The 20,619-nt window shown below is 42.7% G+C and overlaps 3 protein-coding genes across 5 annotated transcripts; 2 read left to right on the top strand and 1 right to left on the bottom strand.

The window, feature by feature from the left end:
- aldob (aldolase b, fructose-bisphosphate) lies at window positions 1-3,094 on the bottom strand. The gene is made up of 9 exons (XM_044128102.1): window positions 2,943-3,094; window positions 2,217-2,329; window positions 1,917-2,128; window positions 1,767-1,821; window positions 1,528-1,688; window positions 1,362-1,445; window positions 1,100-1,274; window positions 487-686; window positions 1-251 (listed from the first exon to the last, which is right to left on the bottom strand). The coding sequence occupies exons 2-9, from the start codon at window positions 2,326-2,328 to the stop codon at window positions 156-158; spliced, it is 1,095 nt and encodes a 364-aa protein (XP_043984037.1). The 5' UTR covers window position 2,329; window positions 2,943-3,094; the 3' UTR covers window positions 1-155.
- Window positions 3,095-5,464: 2,370 nt separating this feature from the next.
- rnf20 (ring finger protein 20, E3 ubiquitin protein ligase) lies at window positions 5,465-14,739 on the top strand. 2 transcript variants are annotated; one of them, XM_044128107.1, is made up of 22 exons: window positions 5,465-5,602; window positions 5,897-6,077; window positions 6,171-6,239; window positions 6,326-6,424; window positions 6,518-6,665; window positions 6,762-6,947; window positions 7,035-7,150; window positions 7,334-7,480; window positions 7,559-7,633; window positions 7,714-7,833; window positions 8,739-8,918; window positions 9,009-9,144; window positions 10,064-10,185; window positions 10,263-10,419; window positions 10,514-10,838; window positions 11,002-11,119; window positions 11,241-11,390; window positions 11,480-11,692; window positions 11,926-12,051; window positions 12,185-12,325; window positions 13,525-13,629; window positions 14,067-14,739. In XM_044128107.1, exons 2-22 carry the CDS (start codon window positions 5,907-5,909, stop codon window positions 14,241-14,243), a joined length of 3,081 nt encoding a protein of 1,026 aa, XP_043984042.1. In that variant the 5' UTR covers window positions 5,465-5,602; window positions 5,897-5,906; the 3' UTR covers window positions 14,244-14,739. The 2 variants fall into 2 exon arrangements, with proteins under 2 accessions (XP_043984042.1, XP_043984043.1); XM_044128108.1 differs by having other exon boundaries at window positions 5,493-5,576.
- Window positions 14,740-15,534: 795 nt separating this feature from the next.
- On the top strand, window positions 15,535-19,299 carry LOC122837628. 2 transcript variants are annotated; one of them, XM_044128109.1, is made up of 4 exons: window positions 15,550-16,573; window positions 16,898-16,957; window positions 18,457-18,559; window positions 18,830-19,299. In XM_044128109.1, the coding sequence occupies exons 1-4, from the start codon at window positions 16,382-16,384 to the stop codon at window positions 19,180-19,182; spliced, it is 708 nt and encodes a 235-aa protein (XP_043984044.1). In that variant the 5' UTR covers window positions 15,550-16,381; the 3' UTR covers window positions 19,183-19,299. The 2 variants fall into 2 exon arrangements, with proteins under 2 accessions (XP_043984045.1, XP_043984044.1); XM_044128110.1 differs by lacking the exon at window positions 16,898-16,957 and having other exon boundaries at window positions 15,535-16,573.
- Window positions 19,300-20,619: the final 1,320 nt, after the last annotated feature.

Consider the following 20,619-nt stretch of genomic DNA (forward strand, 5'->3'; position numbering starts at 1 on the left):
TATTTTTGGAATTTTCAGTTTATTTTCCTTTGATGCTTTCAACTTTTATCAACAGTAGCTCCACATGATGCTGGAAATCCTCTCATATTATTGGTGATGCAGGGGGACATCAACATTTGGTCCACATGTATTTTTTTTTTAGTGTTCACAGTATTTCAATAGACGTAGCTGGAGGTGTAAAGGGACTGCATAGCAGCCTGGCTGGCCGGGGTGGCAGGCTTGTACTCTCCTTTGGAGGCCAGGCTGTTGATCTAATGGGAGCAGATGAGAGGAGAAAAGGGCAAAGTCAAATGGTAGCGTTAATGATCAGCCAAGTTGCATGCGTCGCCTGAGTGCAAGACTGAACAGACAAAAAGCTTCAAGAAATCAATCATTTACAAAACTGCGTAAAATTGAGTAATTCCAGATAAGAAATATTTAAAGTCCAGAATGGCTAAGTGATGATTTGGGAACTCATTAATGGCTTCCTGTCTGTCTGAGGCTCACCTTGGCCCTGGTGAAGAAAGCGTCCTGCGCAGCTTTCTTGTTGGCATCTTTGCCCACCCAGGCTGCAAGGGCAGAGGCCTGGAGTGCTCGGCCGTAAGAGAAGGTCAACTTCCAGGGACGGTGCAGGGGAACTTGGTTGATTGCGTTCAGGTTGAGGGAGGCCTCCTCCTCACTCTGGCCTCCAGAAAGGAAGCAGATGCCTGAAAAGGTGGCAAAAAAAGAAGCACAATTTACAGTTAAAATGTTAAAGTAAGTTTTTATTTAAATGTTACAAACAGTTAATATTTTTCCAGGAGAAGGAAACTCTCCGTCAGGAGCCTGTTGTTTAACTTTCATCAGTTATTTTTATGAGAATGTCTTTGGTGATGCACCTAATTCTATCTACCTACATGGTGAAAATAGTATTTTTCTTCTCTATTAATAAAAATGTAATCAAAACCTCACAACTAGTTTAAACTAATCTGGATTTAGACTAAATCAGAGAAAGAGAGAGAGAGAGAGAGAGAGACATCTGTTGCTTTTAACATTTTACTAGAACCTCACTTTATAAATCCTAAAATATTCCTTTAACCCAATTCCTTGTGGTTGGAGGAATCAGCTCCTTTAGGCTTACCTGGCACAGCAGCGGGTACAGTGCGCCTCAGGGTGGTTACTGTTGCCAAGGCGACATCCTGGGGGGTGTATTTCTTAGTGCAGGAGTGTCCAGCGGTGACCATGTTGGGTTTCAGCAGAGTTCCTTCCAAGTACACATGGTGGTCATTCAGAGCCTTGTACACAGCAGCCAGGACCTGCAGATAAATGCATACACATAAACATGAATGGGCATTAATATCATGTAATTATTATGGAGTTGATGTGGTTTGTATTATACTAACCTTCTCTGTGGCATACTGGCAGCGTTGCAGGTCATGGTTACCATCAGGCAGGATCTCTGGCTCCACGATGGGCACCAGGCCATTCTGGAGAAGACGGGGTTAAAACTAATGACATCTAGTTTCTTCGTCTGCTGTCCGTTACTGCAGCTAAAACTGTGACACAGACCTGTTGGCTTATGCTGGCATATCTGGCAAGAACGTTGGCGTTCTCTGCGATGGCGAGAGCTGATGGGCAGCTATCTGAGATCTTGAGCACACACCTCCACTTGACAAAGTCACAGCCGTCCTTCTTGTACTGGGCGCACCGCTCCGAGAGGCCATCAAGACCTAAAAAGACACAAAACATCTCACTCTGAATCGCTTTTTATAAATATGCAAAGAAAAGTATGTGTTAATGGAAGTTACCTTGGGTGGTGGTCTCTCCATCTGTTCCATTCAGACCAGCTGTGCCTTTGTCTACCTATGCCAATTAATCACCAAAGAGTAAGTAAAATCTAAAAATTGTCAATACTCTTTTATTAACAGTCTTAGAAGTTTCCATGAAGATCTCTTCACCTTGATCCCAACAACAATCCCCTTCTCCTTGATAACCTGGGGGAAGAGTTTGCCGCTGTCTGACTTCTGGTAGAGCGTCTCGTGGAAGAAGATGACCCCACCGATGCTGTTGGCAATGGAGGGGTCGGATGAGAAAAGAATCTCCCGGAAGCTGCGCCGGTTCTCCTCTGTGTTCTCCACATTGATTTTCTGCAGCCTCTTCGCCATGGTGCCTTGAGGGAACAGCGTATATGTTCAGTCGCACATGACCAACTTGCAGTCGCTCCCTGTGGCAGAACAACAACCAAGACCGAGACTAACCTGTCGATTCATCCGCAGCCAGGATTCCCTTTCCTGGAGCGACGATCCTCTGAGCAATGTCAGAGAGCTCCTTCTTCTGCTCCGGAGAGAGGGCTGGGAACTGATGAGTCATCCTTGGAGAACCATATCGGATTATTAAAAATCAACTTCACATTTTGCAATGATAGAGGAAAATGCATTGCATTTCCACATCTTATGGCGAATGTCTGCTATTACACATCCTGCTTTTCTTGCACCACCTCTCCAGTTAAATATTAGGTCTTAATAGTTGAACTTTGGCCTTCAAAATAGATACGTTATTCTGTTCAGATGTGCAACCTGAGTTCATAGTTCCACAGTGCAACAGGATGAACAACGTTTTTTTTTTCTGCAGGACAATGAAAGAAAAACAAGGCACAACAACTATGATCTTGATAATAATTTACGTGAAATACAATAACTTCCGCCAAATGATATTTGCGCGAATACTTTTGCACTTGATTTCTTTTCATCTACCACCATGTCAGAAAGAAAACATCAATGCAAATTCATATTTGAAAAGAAATGTAAACATTTCTGATTATTGGCAGTTGAAAATAGTTAACAAACCACTTCTACCAGCCTGTAAACATGTACATAGTCGCATGCAGTCCAAACCCACTTATATGTAGCACTGCTGCAGAAACTAGTCACGTTCTGAACAATCCTCACAAATTTCTCAATTGACCAAATAAAAACGAATCTCACTTGAGTGTTTTGTCAAACTGCGACGACAGGTGAAGTGACAGACGGCCTCCTTTTTCCTCGCAGGACTGATCGCAATGGTGATGAAGAAGGCAGAAAGTGGGTGAAGAGTTGTATTTATTCCTGTTGAGGGTGGTGGGGGGAGGTGCTCATGATGTGGCGGGGGGCGGGCCGAGGGAGGAGGGTGTCACAATGTAGACGGCATTGGCCCCTGCCAAAACCCACAAGGGCGGGCTTTATGATGATGTCGATCTGCTTCTGTGGACTTCACAGAAGCAGATCTGTGAAGTCTGCCCTGTTCATCACAGGGCCTGGGATTGAGTTTGGAGGAAAGCATGAAAAAGACCATTGTGTGAGTGTTAAGTCAAAGTCTGCATGAGCGAAGAAATCAAACAGAGCAGGGAGAGCTCCTCCTTCTTTAGCTGTGCAGAAATGTAACTGGAGAGAGCTGCTGCAATGTTGCAATTCAGGTTTTGCATCCCTTCAGGTGGGAATTGTAAACAGTCACAAGCAAAGATTTGTATCTTGTAGATGTATTTTAAGGATTCTGAGAAGAAGTTTGTTATAATAAAGACGAAGGACAGTCAGGAGCTGCTTGTCAAATTTTGTTTTCATTACTGTACAGAAAACCAATCAGACAGACAGATCTCTTCTCACCATTGAAAAATCTATTTCCTTAAAGTCAATGCATAGATCGGTTTTAAATCTTTGTTTAGCATTACTATTTTCTTTTGCATGTTATATTTTGATATAGGTTGAAATTTCACTTCAAATATCCAATCCATAATCAGAGGTCACTTTTTCTGCACACACAAAAAGTATACTTGTTGTCACATTCCAAGAAAAACAGCTTTTTAAAACTTGCATCTCCATGCAGTTTGCTGTACATTGCATGCATGACTTTTTACACCCCTGTTTTTTTTTAAAAATAACTTTTATCTAATCCCAAAAGATGGGGACATTGGCACCCAGAGACTGAGATTGACGAGACAGCTTTTACACAACCTGGACTCTGTACCATGTGCAATGTCCTCTTTCTTATTCCAGTTCAGAGTTCAGCCTTTGTGGGCGATTTTGTTTTCTCATACTTTGTAGTTCTGCAAAAACATCCAAAGAATCTTCCTTGTCCCAGTGGGTGTACATAAGATGGTAATTAAAATAGATTGCAGGGGAATTTCTGGTTTGAATGTTTTGTTATAAATCATTTCTGTAGTGTGTCATACAACTTGTGGGAAATTCTGAATATGCCTTTCAAAAGTGAAAAACTGCATATTTTTTGTGTTACGGCATATATGTATAATGTGTAATATGTACATTATTTGTATAATATGTACACATAACCAGAATAATGTTGTTTTCACCAGGGAAAACTATTAAAACTGCAGCGCAACAACATATCTTAAAAAAATCTGGATAAAAGAAAAAATTCCAAATTATTTCAGGAATCCCTGCCACTGAGGCTCAAAATGCCTTAAGTTATGTCATGTGCTCTGCTGGTCTGATCTAGCTGAAGCATTCTGAACTTTGGTAGACTTTGAAACAAGCAAAGGCTTTAGATAAACTAACTAGTGAGGTAGAGATTGTTATCTGAGTGTGTTTCAAAAACAGAACAATTTCGTCATGTACTGTGTCATGGGCCTTCTGTCTGGGCCGTCGGAAATGTTTGGCAAATATGTTTTGGACTCAATCTGACACAAAAGCAAATATATTGTGAAAAATATCTGCTTGGAGAAATCAAACATAAAATATTTATTTTAAGAAAATTGAAAACAATTTGCTAAATTTTAACGTTTTTAATTAGATGTTCATTAAAAAGGATTATGGTGTGAAAGAAGCATCAGTGAGTTTGTTGTGCAAAGGGGCAGACTGATTAGTTTTATTTTTAACCTTGCTCAAGCTAAAAAAAATAAATAGTTTAATCTTTACTGAAGATGGATATAAAAAGTAAACCGGTCCAAGTATGGATCCCTGATGAACTGACATAATATTCCTTACAATTTTCCATGGTATTTTAATGCTATGTATACATAAATAACCAGAGCAAAAAGTGTCCTCTGGAAACCAAAAGTTTAACATAAGAACTCTTGTAATATACCAAGGTACCTGAAAAACTGAAATTATGTAGTGAGCCGTCTTGCTGCACTGTAATGTTTTGAACCAATTGTAAATGAAAAAGATTGTAATAGAACTAATAATAATAAGTTCCAATTACAGTCACAAAAAGACTGTGATATCACCAAATCACAGATATAGTGATAGCTTTGGTGATATCACTATGACCAAAGAAATATATATAAAAAAAAAGAAAATAGGTCCAAGTAAAATATGCACCCACCCGGTCCTTGAGGCACCGGGTGGGTGGATCAATCAGTAATTGTAAAGAACTTGACAGGTAGAAAAATGTAAACGTTTTTTTCTCCTTTACAATAAATCCTTATCGTTAAACCCCCTTTTAATGAACTGTGTTGCAGGACAGGAGGCGTTGGGATTGAATTCATTTAGAGCGCCCTCCTTTACTGCAGATGGCGCTAGAGCGCTGATGTCAGGTGAAGGTGGCCCCGCCCTCCCTCTAGAACGTTAACACTTCCGTTTCCGTGAGGGAAGGAATCGTAACATCAACATTTCCAAACAGATTCAGTTAGTACCTGTTAACATTTAAATTGGTAAGGGTTTAGTTATAACATTTGATACAGAACGTGTCATCAGACGATCCCAGCAAATCGTCTGTGCCGCTTTAAATCTCTTCAGTTTCTATTCCATCTGCCGTTAGCAGCTAGCTAACATGCAGGGAGAGTTTCAGGCAGATTCTCCAGAGTCTGAATGTTAAAACAGCATTGCATTTTTTAAATATAGATAATTACCACTGTGGAATATTTGGCTTAAAAATATAAAGTAAAGCAGTATTGTTAAATTGCATCTCCGGTAAGTGTTTGCTTCTTCTTTTTTTGTTGTTGCAGGAGCTAGAAGATGTCAGGGCAGAAGCGACCTGCTGACCCCAGCGGGCCCTCTTCCTCCGGTGCCCCCCCGGAGAAGCGGAGGGAGCGGGATGGAGAGGACGGAGGTCCCGGTGTGAGCGCCGGAGCCGGAGGGAGCACCGCGGTGGAGACGGTCATCAAACTGGGAGGAGTGTCCAACTCTGTGAGCCTCTCTTTTATCTTCATCTGCAGATAAGATGCATCAGAAACGTGTGAAGCTTTCATTATTTTCCGATCTGAATGAAATGTTTTCCAGGAGGAACAAGACATTAAAGCTCTCCAAGCTAAGAATCGAAAGTTGGGAGAATCTCTCGATCAAAGACAGGTACAGTCATTTACTTAAGTGAACATTTACAACTCTAGACACAGAAAGCTACACTGTGCTTCATCTGTTGGCCCATTGGCTTGCAGGTGATTGAGGACGAGCTGCGAGAGCGAATTGAGAGACTGGAGACTCGGCAGGCCACAGATGATGCCAGTTTGCTGATTCTCAACAGATATTGGAACCAGGTGAACATTCAGAGAAGGAACATTAAAAAGGAATGGCTTGGGTTAATTTCTTTAACATCTAGTAAAAACATGTCACAACTTACCCTCTTTCAGTTTGATGAGAACATCCGACTCCTCATCAGGCGCTATGACCAAACAAGCAGCGAACCGGAGAAGTCTCCAACAGGCGAGGGACGGAGCCTGAAGCCGGAAACTCCAGAACCTGATGGAGATTCAAACCAGGAGCGGGCCAAAGACAGAGGTAGTGATGGATCGGGCACAGGAACAGAAAGAGGCACAGCACAAATATATTAAACAAATACTAAACCAACAATTTCTTTCCCTGTTTTTCACCCAGGGCATCAAGGAGAGACGTCTAACTCCTTTTTGGCGACGCTGGCAAGCAGCACCAGTGAGGAAATGGAGGCTGAGCTCCAGGAGAGGGTGGAGTCGAGCCAGAAGCAGGCCAGTCGTTTGGTGGAGATCTACAAGAACCTGAAGAGCACCTTGGACCAACTGAAAACAGAGCTCGACTCTGGGGGCGGTGAGGGAAAACATGCAGGAAAAAAAGAGGCAGTGATGGTACTGCAACAGAATGAAACTTAATCTGAGAAAAATTGTGTTTTTGCAGACAGTGGTCTGAAGCAAGTCGCAATCAAGCTGAACTCCCTCCTGAGCAGGGAGAACGAGCTGCTTCAGCAGCTGACCGAGAACCTGAAACAGAAACACAGTCACATGACCAGCGAGGTACAAACTTCCTTCTCAGTGGTTGGCCTACTGAGAAACTGATCATTTAATTTGTGTATGTGAAAGCACAAACACGTGGAAAAGTTGGACGCTGGTTCCTGATGACTGGAGCTTGAAGCCTGTGTTGTACGGAGAGTCCTGTGGGATCTCCTCATCAGTCTTTCCTCTCCTTGTCCTTTGCAGTCTCGGTCTTTGGGTCGTGCAGCTAACAAGGCGGACCAGCGCGTCAGCGAGCTGCAGGCTCGGATTGAAGAGCTCCAGTGGGACATGGAGAAGATCCGGCGTCGAGAGAACAGGCTGAATGCCCACCTGAGCGAAATACTGGAGAGGGTGAGACTGAATTTGTCAGTAATCGGATTAAGATGTGTGTTGTGGTTTGTGTTAAACTACAACACCTGTGCTGTCCAGGTTAACAGCAAAGGCTACAAAGTGTGTGGTGAGGCCAGCAGCGTGTGTGGAACAATCACTATTAACAAAAGAAAGGTCGGTTTCTTTTCCTCTTTCATTTATTTTTTCATTTATTTAGCTTCTCAGATGGGTTCACATTTAATTTCTTTGAATAGTTTGAGGAGATGAACAGTGAGTTGGAGGAGAACACAGAGCTTGCAGAAAATCGCCTCGTTGAGCTGCAGAAGCTCCAGCAGGACCTGCAAAACGTCCAGCAGGAGAACAACAGCATGAAGGTATTTCCATTGATGCAGCAACGTTTTCAAGTCAGACTTCTGCGTTTCAGCATCAGACCTTTGGCTCCAAATTTAAAGCTGAACAAAACTCAGCGACTGCATCAACTCGAGCTTAAAGGCACTTTGTTATGATGCTCAAGATACTAAATGGACCTCTGCTGGGGGACATTTTTATCCATTTTTATCTAATGACCTCATTATTTGACTCAGGTGTGTTGAAGTAGAGACGCATCTAAAAGTTGCAGGAGACCGGCCGTCGCAGCCTGGAGTTGGCCACCCCTGGACTATACCAAGCTAACACATGAATATGCTTCGATTTAAACCAGGGGTCTCAAACTCCAGTCCTCGAGTTTTTGTGCTGCAGTTTTTAGATGTGCCACAGGTACAAAACACTGGAATGAAATGGCTTAATTACCTCCTCCTTGTGTAGATCAGTTCTCCAGAGCCTTGCTAATGACCTAATTATTCTATTCAGGTGTGGTGCAGCAGAGGCACATCTAAAGGTTGTGGGGTTTAATTGTGAGGACTGGAGTTTGACACCCCTGATTTAAACCCTATGAGTGTAGCTCTGGCTGCATGTTTGGGATTGGTAAACCTTTTCCTGAATCTCAAGTTTATTACTGATTCTTACAGGGTTACTTCCGGTATTAGATCTCACATTTGTTCTGACAACATGATGCTGCCACCATGTGTCACTGTAAGACTGAGAAGTGTCCTGGGAGACTTTCAAGCCTTGAGATATTGTTACAAAACCCATTAAAACTTGTTCCTTTCACTTCAGTTTTGCATTATTTTGTTTAAATTTGTAGCCTGACAAGATATTCAAAGAACTTAAATTTTTTCTATGTCATTTCAACTTATTTTCTTTGTCTTTGTTGCTTATCAATTGTTTGTTTTGTTGCCAGACGGAGCTGCTGAGTCGAGCTGAAGGTTTGGTCAAAGAGTCCTCAGAGTACCGCTGTCTGCAGTCTCAGTTCTCTGTGCTCTACAACGAGTCCCTGACCCTCAAGGCCCAGTTAGACGAAACCCGGGCTCGCCTCAACACTACCAGGACGGCGCGCCTTCGACAGCTGGAGCACATGGAGGTGGGTTAGGTTGGCGTGTGTGTGCTCATGTCGGGGTTTAAATGCATCTCTGTCTTAACCTCTGCTCACTGTCATCGTGTGTTTGTGCAGAATGATGAGGTGGCCCTGCAGAGGAAGGTCCGTACTGAAGTGTTTCAGCTGGAAGACACGTTGGCTCAGGTCAAGAAGGAGTACGAGATGCTGCGCATCGAATTTGAACAGACTCTAGCAGCCAATGAGCAAGCAGGTAATCCACCTCAACAAATGGACCTCAAGTTTTAAATCCAAGATTAAGTCACTATGCACCCCTGAACAATATATTGGTGTTCCGCAAACACTATAGACAGTTAATGGCCTGGTTTTATTAAATAAATACATAACGCTCATTTGGAGACAGCAAAGACAATTCAAAGGTGGCTAAAGACTGATGATGGTGTGCCGGTGGTAGTTACAAAGATAAGCAATCATTTCTGGACCTAAAGGACAAAGACTCACAGATTGAGTGTTTAAAGCTATTGTTTTCCCATTAAAATTTATAAATAAAGGTGAAAACAACAAACTACAACAAGCTCTTAACAGCTGAAAAGTTGGAGTAAAGTGTTGATTTAAGTCATCAATTAATAGGTGAGGTGAGCAAGATGTTTTCAGCCCTAATTTTCCTGTTTTAAAAAAATCTGAATAGAGGCACAGAAGCAGATCCTGTTGTGGGATAACTATGAAGCAGCTGATGATGAAATCTAGAAAAATACTTTTTCGATTAGAAGTTTAAAAAAAATAAATAAATAAATACTTGCTGCAGTATTTAACTTTTACAAAAATCTGTTTTTTACATATTTCTTTAAAAGTGTCACCATGACGGTGTAATATGAGACAGATGATCTGTAAGATCACATCCTCCATGTGATCCTACTGCCATCTGAAGAAATGCTCTGCTCCCGGTCAGAAACAACCAATCAGAGCCAGGAGTGGTGTGTCGTTCTTTCAGCAAATTGTCTTTTGTAATTCTGCATTCTCCAGTTAACGATTAACTGACTACTAAATTATTTGACGATTCTTTCAATAATCGATTCATCATGATTAATCTGATTAATTGTTTCAGCTCTACTTTTTTTCTTTTTTTTTTTACCGGTTCATCTTCTCATTTTAAATCTCACCTTCTCTCTTAGGTCCCATCAACAGGGAGATGCGTCACCTTATAAGCACGCTGCAAACACACAACCAGCAGCTGAAAGGAGAGGTGGTGAAGTACAAGTTGAGACTGAGAGAGACGCAAGCTGAGCTCCACCAGGTAGGGTCAGATCGGGACAGAGAGTCCGAAGCTACCAGGTGAAACAGCCAAACCACAGATGTCTCCTTGTTGTGTAGATCCGCGCCTCAAAGGGCAGCGCCATCCTCCAGTCGCAGTCGAGCACAGAGATGGACGTGAAGGACGAGATGACCTCTCCTCCGACCCCGGCTGTTTCTGGAGAACCAGTGGTCAAAACAGAGCCAGATAACGGCTCGTCCACACCCAGCAGCACTGGTAAATAACCTTAGTTTATTTTTTTTTTTACGATCGCAGTAGTTTCATTTCACTGGATTGTCGATCATCTGGATCCACTTTGTCCCCCTGAAAGGAATTTCACTGAAAACAGAGCCCGGCATTGAACCGGATGCAAACATAAAGGAAGAAGAAAAAGATGAGAAAAAAGAGAAGGAGGAAAAGAAAGAAAAAGACACCATAAAGAAAGAGGAGAAGGACAGAGAGAGAGAAAAGGAGAAGGAGAGAGAGCGGCCGACCCGGAGCAGCAGCAGCAGCAGCAGCAGTGGGGTGAAGGAGGAAAGGGAGAAGCCGGGCGTCAGCAGCCAGCTGGAGGAGACGGGCGGAGATCGGCTCGCTGTGATCGGAGGATCCAAGAGGAAAGAGATGGAGCAGCTGAAGATCGTCCGGGCAGAACTAAAGTACGTTTACCATCCGTCTTGTGTCGTATGTATAGTCTGGATCTTTTAATGACCTTGTAAATCAGCATCTAGAAAGGCTTTGTTTTATGCAGAATTCCGACTGTAGCTGGATTTTTTTGTGAAACATAAAATTTCTTCCCAATATGCATCTGTAACTTTGTAGGAAAGCCCAGGAGTCCCAGAGAGAGATGAAGCTGCTGTTGGACATGTATCGATCGGCACCGAAGGAGCAGAGAGACAAAGTCCAGCTCATGGCTGCAGAGAAAAAGACCAAATCAGAGGTGATCATGAGCCTTGATCTGTCTTAATTGTTGTAAAACATTTTTACCAGTTAGTCTGGATATTTTTCTGAGTTTTACAAAAAAAAAAGAAGCGTTTGTTGAATGTGATGCGACGATGCAGGCAGAGGAGCTTCGGCAGAGGCTGCGGGAGCTGGAGGAGAGGGAGAGAAGAGAGGGCAAGAAAATGGCGGACGAAGAAGCTCTGAGAAAAATCCGTTCAGTAGAAGAACAGATAGACATCCTCAACAAGAAGCTGTCCATCGCCAAACAGGTCTGAGCTCCACCAGGGCGTTTACATTCACGAGCTTTCTGGCCGGTTCTCTTTCTGTCTGTCTCACTTCTCCCTGCGAAACCCTCCAGGAGGAAGACGCGCTGCTGAGCGAGATGGACGTGACGGGCCAGGCCTTCGAGGACATGCAGGAACAAAATATCCGCCTCATGCAGCAGCTCCGAGAGAAAGACGACGCCAACTTCAAGCTGATGAGCGAGCGGATCAAGTCCAACCAGATCCACAAGCTTCTGAAGGAGGAAAAGGAAGAGCTTGCCGACCAACTCCTCACCTTAAAAACTCAGGTGGAACATGAGGCCACGCCTCAATATCTCATTTCAAATAAAAAAAGATGCTTTTAATTATATTCATCTTTATTGTAAGGCAGTAAAGGTCTTGTTAGTCCCTAATAGTCTACTATTGACAAATTATTGTGAGATAAATTTACTGTTGCCTTTTGTTATTTGGTTTGAACTTAAATCATGTTTGAGGATTATTAGATTCTTTCGGACTTATTTGTTATGGTTGTGATTGACAGGTGGATGCACAGCTGCAGGTGGTCAGGAAGCTGGAGGAGAAGGAGCGCCTCCTGCAGGGCACAATTAGTACTGCGGAGAGGGAGCTGACGCTTCGAACGCAAGCTTTGGACATGAACAAACGAAAGGTAACATGCTGATCAGAGACTTAATCCTTTAAAACTGTGGAGAAATTAAACGTTTTAATAAATCCTGGTTTTAAAAAACAAAACAAAAAAAAAAGCACAAATTTAAGTTGAATGACGTCTGCCGGGGCCGCAGGCTCAGGAGTCTGCGCTGCTGTCAGAGGAGCTGCGAGCGCAGCTGGAGCAGGTTCAGCAGAAGCTGAAGCTGGTCAGAGAGGAGGTGGTCGAGAACAGCATCTCCAGAGAGAAAGAGTCCTTCAACGCCCGGCGGGCGCAGGTAGCAACACACACAGAGGCTAAACCTGCACTCAGTCTGTCATTGTCGTTATTAAAAATTATGAAATTAATGATGATAACATGAAGTTTTTTTTATTTTAACATTGTTACTGCTTGAACTGAATGATGACAAGTAACTGTAGATTAATTTACTGTTGCTGATTATAATGAGAAGCTTTCGTTGGGGTAGGATTAAATGTTTTTAAAACTGATCCAAGTATCTACTATTTAATTCAATAATGTAAAAAAAAAAAATAGGATAAAAAAATCCCTATATTTGACTATATATCTAAGTCTGTTTCAAGTTGAGCCTGAAAATGACAAATGATGAAAGGAGCTACTTCACTGCACCAGCTGAGTTAATTGGTGCAATCAGCTTCTGAAATGTAAACACAGCTGTTTCTGATGCTCTCAGCGCAACAGTCCCTGGTGTACTGTGTGTCTGTAGAGTTTGCAAACATCATCAGAGGTTATCATCATTACTGGATAACTGCTCTTTAACCTTTCAGCTTGAATGAAGACATCGCGTGAACTGTTGTCCAGGAAGACGCATATACAGTATTTTATGTGTCAAACGTAAAATCCTTTTCAGTTTTGGGAAGACTGTTCTGCAGATTCCTTGCTGTCTAAATTTTCTCCGTTTTGCTCAAAACCGAAATACTAACACGTCGAGGAGCGAGGGGCTTTATAATATCTGTTTATAAAATGAGACACTTGGGGGTGGGGGGCTCCAGATGAGGAGCAGTCGCCTGTGTTTTGGTGTTGGACATGCAGCCCTGGACCTTTTTGATGCATGTCTTCCACCTTTCTTGGCAAGTTATTATTATTTTTAATTAAATTATTAGTCACAATCATTTTTTGCTACAGTGCAATAATATGATTTACGTTTTTTTTTATAACATCTGAAATGATTTATAATAATTTTTTATTCAAATGATTTAATCCTAAATGTCCCAAGTTCTGATCATGTCTATTTCATTTAATTATTTATTCAATTTAAATATTTTATCATAATTTATTGCTCCATCATGACATCTCATCCTATTATTTTATCATTTAATCAGTGATTAAACAGATTTGTATTTGTACTGCTAGGTGCGTAAGCTCTTCTTTTACACCAGAAAATGAAGGTCATTCAGCGCCTCACTTTGTGGTAGATTTTTTTTCTTTTTTTTCCCCTCACAGTCGATTGTTTTTCAGGAGGACATCTCCAAGCTAAGGAGAAAGATTGAAAAAGCCAAGAAACCAGCTGAGAAGATCAGCAACGGAGACGAAATCCTGAACGAAGAAATTAATGAGTACAAGGTACGTACAAGAGGCTTAAAAATTAGAAAGCTTACATTTATTATAGTCGTGTGCTTGAATAAAACATGTGACATAAAAACAGAAGAATAGCCTTCAAGTAAAATTTCTGAAGTTGCTAATTTAACTTGTTTTTTTTTTTCCATAACACCAGCCACATTTTGAAATGTTTTAATATTTTGACTCTAACAGCAGCGTCATGGTCAGATTTTCCTAACATTTGTCTGTAAATGAGTCAGTAGTTTTGTGTAATTATAACAAGTATGAATGATTTGTGAAAGCCTTGTTTACAAGATTTATGAGTCAGCTAAAACATCAAAGCCCTAGCTGGTTTCCAAATTTGCATGCCTTCATTTTTAAACCGCTCAGCCAAGAACCTTAATGACCTCCATGTTCATTGTTGAAGACGTTTCCTCCTCTTCTTCCCTTTCCTCCTCCAGGCTCGTCTAACTTGCCCGTGCTGCAACTCCCGGGTGAAGGACGCCGTCCTGACAAAATGCTTCCACGTCTTCTGCTTCGAGTGCGTCAAGACGCGCTACGACACTCGGCAGAGGAAGTGCCCCAAGTGCAACGCCGCCTTCGGGGCGAATGACTTCCATCGCATTTACATCGGCTAAATCCGCCAACTCTGCCCTCCTCCAGTCGGGATGAATAGGAGCCGATGCCTGAAGCAAGAGTCAGCACTGCAATCATGTGGTCCATCCTTTCACAGGGTATTAAGTGCAGCCACAGGATGATTTCAGTGACGCTCCAAGTGGAAGACTTTATTGAAAGGTTTTATTCCCCCACAATGACTGAAACATTCCCATCCAATATCCACTACTACGCTGATGTTCTCTGGTGCAGAAAGAATGGTTTTTATACTGAGTGTTGTATGTTTGTCTGCTTGCTTTTAAAAACGGCATGTGAAAGCAGTGGATGAAAAACTGCAGTGAAAAAAAAAGAACATTTCTCTTAGTGTTGTTTATATGAAGTATCTCTGCTTATTGTACATTTCTTCTTTTTTTTTAATTAGAAATGATCATTTTCTTGCCTCTGAATTCTTTAACATTTCCCCGTGTTGCTGTGGTGTATTTTGATGTTCAGCTAGTTATTAAACTGATATCAAATGTGTGCTTCTGATTCCAGCTCCTAACCTTCCACAGCGTAGCTTACACTCCACAGTGGGCAGCTTATCCAAAGCAGAGTGTAGGTGTTGATGTACACTGGCATAGAAGCCACTTCATCAAAGGGGGATGGGAGACGGGGTATTATGTAAAATCGTTTTTGAGTTGTATATGTTATGATAGTATTCCTGCATGCTTCTCACATCTACCACTGCAGCCATCTGGGGGTGCCTAAATGCCCTGCTAATCTCACAGAGCGCCTCTTTCCCCGGGACTCTCCCGCTCAGCTCCTCCAGACTAGCAGCAGTTAGCAAACACCTGGTGGAACTGCACATCTGGTGATGTCATCATGTGAACTACTTCTCAGTGCAAAGCTAAGAAGAACGGTTGTAAGCAGCATAATGAGAAGCCTTGTTGTGAGGATACAAGAGTAGGAGCTTCTTAAAGAGACAGAGGCCCAATTTTAAGGTGTCAATTTTCTTCTAAGCTATGTTTAAAACAGACTGGATTTTTATAAGAACTGAAGGTAAAGTAGTTACTTGATTGTCCTGGAAAATTGCACCATATGTCTGGAAGATGGGCACTGTCACCTACTGGCCAATCAGTGTAGGGTCGCAAAATGATCAATCCTGTAATGAGTTAGTGGTTAAATTAATACAGTTATTTAACAAGTTAAAACGTTTATTATATGTTATGACTACTTTGTACCCAAAAACATCCCTGTTTGTGAATGAATAAATAGTCTATCGTGACGTTAGAAGTGCAGCACGTGGCAAAAAGACTTCAAAGGAAGATAGTGGCACTGACACTTCCTGGTCACACAAGAAAGAGCTGGAGCCTAAATCTTTGAGCAGTCCTCACATTTGACTTTGTTGTGTGTTAAACCACAAGTCCCAGTGTGCAAATCTCTATTTATCCCTGTGCTGCAGAGCTCTCCTCCCCCTCTTCCTCCTCCTCCCTGAAGATCCAGCCGTGTTTTCTCGTTGGAAACAGTCGTTAGAATCGCTTGAAGGAAGGGAGTGGAGCTCAGGAAGGTGGGGGGTTTTTTATCCATGAAGGTTTGAGCAACATAATCCATCACAGTTCACCGTTTATTGCAGGAACAGGGACACAAGGAGCCGCGGAGACTCGCTGGAGCCGAAATAAGAAGCTTTAGGTTCACTCGGGTTCGCCGCGTCACTCCCGTTTTCTCATAAATCTCCCAACGAAAGGAAGCCTTTTCACGTATTTCCGCTGTATTTTTTCCCCTGTATGAACCGCTGCGTCCTGACTGCAGATCGTGTGCTCGGACACCCCGCTGGAAGCCTTTCAACACCAAATATAGCCACTGTTAATGCAGGATCGCTCTGGATCCGATTCTGGCAGCGCCGCCAAACACAATTGGCTGGATAATTTGTGATCCTGAGGGGATTTCGTCAAATTTTGCTGAACACTTGATGAAAAGGACCGGGTATTTTCACGTTTTCCCGCTCGAGATGCACGTTTGAAGCCCGCTCAGACTGCCACAGAAGCCATTTTTAATTAAGCTTTTTTGATTTCCGAGCCTGCCTAAAGCTCCCCGAGCTGCTCCGGGCTGCAGCGCAAAACCTGTGCGCGCACATCTTGGCACGCCGTTTCCACACCCATCCCCATTGTTCTCCGATAGGGCCATGGCTCGGGTTTGGTTTTCTGTTGCTACGCTGGTTCTCGGCGTGTCGCTGTGCTGGGCCGGGGGCCAGCAGGCCAAGGCGGAGAGCCCGCCGGTGGTCACCCTGCGCACCGTCATCACGGGAACCTGCCAGGAGATCCAGCGGTACGCGGAGTCGCTGGTGGGAGCAGGAGTGATCCGCTCCGCTGCTGAGGTACAGGAGGAGCCGCAACACACCATTATACGCTCTCTTTTTTTTCTCTATTTGCAAATGCTTGTGTTTTTCTTTCATTCTTAATAACGCAGCTGTAATATTCTTGATTTTTTTCTAAAAACAAAACAAAACCCTGATTTACTAATTTTCAGCTGTCACTTTTTCTCTTCATCCTTCACGCTCATCCCTCTCTCCATGCTCCCTCAACTTCCTAATCCTTCTCCTGATCCCCTCAACCTCCATATGACCCATTTACCCGTGCACACACATAAACTCCCACATCATGACCCTACCCCCACCATGCTGTGGCTCCCTTCTCTTCAGAGTGCTGTGTTGTATCTTGAATCAATGATGGGTCAGGAGAACGTCCAAACCTTGGTTATGGTAAGAAAACTCCTAAACACTCTACCTTGGCATGGTACCAACTTTGTAAGTGGCGCCACCAAGGGGGGCTCAGGTGGCAAAGGTCAATCCTGTGAATTTGCTGGTTGTCTGGACGCCATATTGACTAAATATTTGTCAAGCACGTATTTAAGAGAGGGAAGTGTAACCTTTGCTAACTTTCAATAATTATTATTTTTTGGAGCATATTTTTAAATGTCTACTACTTACTTCTGGCTGCGCTTTCAAATGAAATATGATCTCATAGTTAGGGTTTGAAATGGGAAGATTTGGAGTATTTAGCCACACATACGTTTGGGGGACTTGAGATTTTAGTTTTTCTCTAAATTTCAAGTTCTGCAAACAGCAATCTGTTTTAATAAAGCAACAAAAACTCTGCCAGGGAATTTAAGTCCACTGCAACCTTTCACAAGACTCTGGGGCCGCCGCTGAAACTTTGGAGCTGACCAGTTCAGCTTAGCCATGCATGCAACACCTGCGGTTGAAGCAAAATGGCCTCTGTGAAGTCATCACTGCCTCATTTGCGATATTTGCATGCGAGCCTGCAGCCTCTCTCCCCGCTGTGAGCTTGTGAAGATAAGATTTTAGTTTTTGTGTCGCTAGATAATAAATTGCTCACTGTGACTCAGTTGGCAGATCTCAGAATGTAAAAATCGAGGGTGAACACGCTCACAATCCCTGGCATGGAAATTGCCTCGTTATGCAACCAAGAACAAAAAAACAAAAAAAGAAGCAAAACAACATCTCTCCAACTGAACCTGGACAAGCGAGGGTTTTGGGTAATAGCAAACACAACAGCTCTACATGCAGCTCTGACTCAGCGCAAGTAAACATAATGTAGCAGAGAAACTTCAAGGTCTGACAGATGAAGTTAGTGTATTTAATTCAAGCCTTTCTGTTCCGCCGCACATCCGCTTTTGATATATTATTAATATCATACATTGTGTCCTTTTGTTGATATAAAACCTTCCTCTGGAGTTTGCACAAGCATTCCTCAGACAGCTTGTACAGCTACAGTGTCATCTGTCCTCTCATGCAGACCACTGTAAAGCCACATTCTGATATTAAGTGTCAGATGTTAGGACTTGTTCTAACACTGTGGACGGTCCGTGTGTTACTGTGCAGTGCAACAGGTGCAGATAAGACCTCAGTCCATCTGACCGGGATACCCTTGAGCTTACGGAATAAGACTGTGCTGCATCTGATTCTGGTGTTGTGAGGAGTCACTGTATATGAATAGAGAGGGATTCCTCCCAGCTGTCTCTCCTATCATGAGGAGCAGCACCTCAAGGCCTCTTGCTTTATGGGCTCGTGCCAACTCCTGCTGTAAATCTCTGTTTCGGCATGATAAACGACTCTGTGGCTGGCTGTATCTTCTCTTTGTTTTGCCCCTACTTGATCAGAATGTTGTCCATCGTCTTTGCTCCAAAATCATGCCTCTCACTGTTTCCCTTCTCTCTCTTTCCCCTTCTCCGCCATAGTTTCTGTCGACCGCAATCCGATTCTTTGCTGAGGGAGCAGCCAGCGGCCTGAACGTCATCGCCGTTTACGTCACTGAGATCCTCCGAGTCACAGGATTTGATGGTGGGTACCAGGATTGTTTTGCAGCTGAGACACTGGGTCTGTGTTTAGACTTTGCTGCTTTCTCAGCATTGGTGTGTCGCTGATTACATTTTGCATGCTGCAGTGTGATAAGTTTCTGCGCCAATCAGAGTAGAGCTTAAGAGAAAATATGCAGCTGGACCCGTGGGCAGTCTGGCTGCCACACGTTTTTAGGTGTGAGTGTGGGTTCTGTCTTGTGTTCTCCAGAACAAATAAATAGCAAACCCTAAACCGGAGTTCTTGTCTTCACAGTTGCAACGTTGCCACGCTTCACCCCGGAGGGCGTGACCGCCGTTGCCCAGTGGGGTCTGGTGGGCCTCATCGCCTACTGGACTCTGACCATCCTTCTCCGTTTGCTGATTGGCGTCTTCAAGCAGCTGTTCTGGGTTGTGAAAACGGTTTTGGCTCTCTGGCTTTTCGGACTGATCGTGACCGACAAGCACGCCTCCGCAGAGACGACAGCGATTCGAGTGGGAGTCCTGGTGCTGGTGGTCGCCCTGCTGACTCTGTTCACTTCAAGCTCCGAGAAGACTTCCAGTTTGGAGGGCCGGCTTAACAAACTGGAGAACCGGCTGAGGGCAGTAGAGAGGAGGAAAGAGGAGTAGAGTGGGGGGCGAAGGTTGGCGTTCCTGCTGGTGGGGAGAAGTGGCAACATTTAATGATTTCTACATTTGTGACAACTTTGAAAAATAAAGTTATCTCTGAGATTTTTAATCAAAAAATGCCCCTTTTTCTACTTTCAGACAGGACATAGAAATATTAGAAATATATACATTATAGAACTTATCCATGTCTCAAAGTCAGCAGGAAGCAAACTTGGAATGCAACAGGTAACTTAAAGATGAGCTACAAGTGAAGTGCAGCAATGATAGAGTCAGGGATTAAAGTACTTTGTATGTTATTGAGTATATTTTAAAGTTGACTTAAGGTCAATTCATAAACCATGATTCAAAGTGCTACACGAGTTAAAAAGAAAAATATAACTTAAACATTAAAAACATAATTGTGCATTTTAGAAATATGGTAAAATGCAAACTACAAAGAAATAAAGATAAAAGAATGAAATAATATAAAATATAATAATAATATGGAAATCTTTGACTTTTAGCAGAAACCTGCAGTAAACAGAAATGTATGCAATCAAAACTTAAGAGACCATTCAGCTTTTCAGGAAGTTCATTCCACAATTAGCTCCAGCAGATTAAGGGAGAAATGTGTCTGGAAATATTTTCAAGGAAGTGGTGTGCTGATTTATTAATATACATTAAATGTCAAACTTTAATTATGCTCATGCCTGTCTCAGAGTGAAATGTGATGCACGCAAAGCAGTCAGTTGAGCTGGACAGCAACATCAACAGCTTACCCTTCCCCGCTACATCTTTCTTGGCTGCCACCAGAATGATGTTTAAAATGTATTTTTTAGATTAAATTAGCAAACTAAAATAAAACATAAGTTATTTCATAGATGTCATTACATTTGCTTTAACAGTATTGCGAGGAATAGACACAATGGATCAAATAAAAACTTCTCAGGACTTCATTTGGCCTGAAGAAAAGTCTGCATACATCTTCTAGTTTTAGAAGATTTTTTATTTTTTTTTACACTATAAACTGACAAATTTAAATATCTGCAAATGCAACTAAAATGCTGCGACAGACTGGCGACCTGTCCAGGGTGTACCCCGCCTCTCGCCCGGAACGCAGCTGGAGATAGACACCAGCAACCCTCCCGACTCCATTAGGGACGAAGGGTGTATAGAAAATGGATGGATGGAACTAAAATGTCTTAAAATAACCTGATTGTGGCTTTAAATACTGCACTCTGCTCTGGAAGTGTTGCAAAGACCTTTTAATCTTCATTAATGCACTCATGACACGGCTTTAACAAGGAGTGCAGCAAAAAGGTACTGCTGTGTTCCAACTCCACAGTTTGTTGAAAATATGTACAGATATAAAGAACTACAAGAAAGCGCAAGAGAAACTCAAACTGCGTAGTTTCCGCTAGACGTCTACAACTTCCTTAAGGTTTTCTCTTTCAAAAG

This window comes from Gambusia affinis, linkage group LG09 (genome assembly GCF_019740435.1).
Source record: "Gambusia affinis linkage group LG09, SWU_Gaff_1.0, whole genome shotgun sequence".
NCBI classification, from domain to species: domain Eukaryota; kingdom Metazoa; phylum Chordata; class Actinopteri; order Cyprinodontiformes; family Poeciliidae; genus Gambusia; species Gambusia affinis.

Excerpts from the sequence above, each read along its gene's own strand:
- LOC122837628 (XM_044128109.1), top strand. The coding sequence starts at position 16,382 with ATGGCTCGGGTTTGGTTTTCTGTTGCTACGCTGGTTCTCGGCGTGTCG. Across the intron at positions 16,958-18,456 it reads ACGTCCAAACCTTGGTTATG|TTTCTGTCGACCGCAATCCG; the intron begins GTAAGAAAACTC and ends TCTCCGCCATAG. Across the intron at positions 18,560-18,829 it reads CCGAGTCACAGGATTTGATG|TTGCAACGTTGCCACGCTTC; the intron begins GTGGGTACCAGG and ends TTGTCTTCACAG.
- aldob (XM_044128102.1), bottom strand. The coding sequence starts at position 2,328 with ATGACTCATCAGTTCCCAGCCCTCTCTCCGGAGCAGAAGAAGGAGCTC. Across the intron at positions 1,689-1,766 it reads TGGAGAGACCACCACCCAAG|GTCTTGATGGCCTCTCGGAG; the intron begins GTAACTTCCATT and ends GTGTCTTTTTAG. Across the intron at positions 252-486 it reads CTTTCTTCACCAGGGCCAAG|ATCAACAGCCTGGCCTCCAA; the intron begins GTGAGCCTCAGA and ends TGCTCCCATTAG.
- rnf20 (XM_044128107.1), top strand. The coding sequence starts at position 5,907 with ATGTCAGGGCAGAAGCGACCTGCTGACCCCAGCGGGCCCTCTTCCTCC. Across the intron at positions 11,120-11,240 it reads AGAAAAAGACCAAATCAGAG|GCAGAGGAGCTTCGGCAGAG; the intron begins GTGATCATGAGC and ends GCGACGATGCAG. Across the intron at positions 13,630-14,066 it reads AAGAAATTAATGAGTACAAG|GCTCGTCTAACTTGCCCGTG; the intron begins GTACGTACAAGA and ends TTCCTCCTCCAG.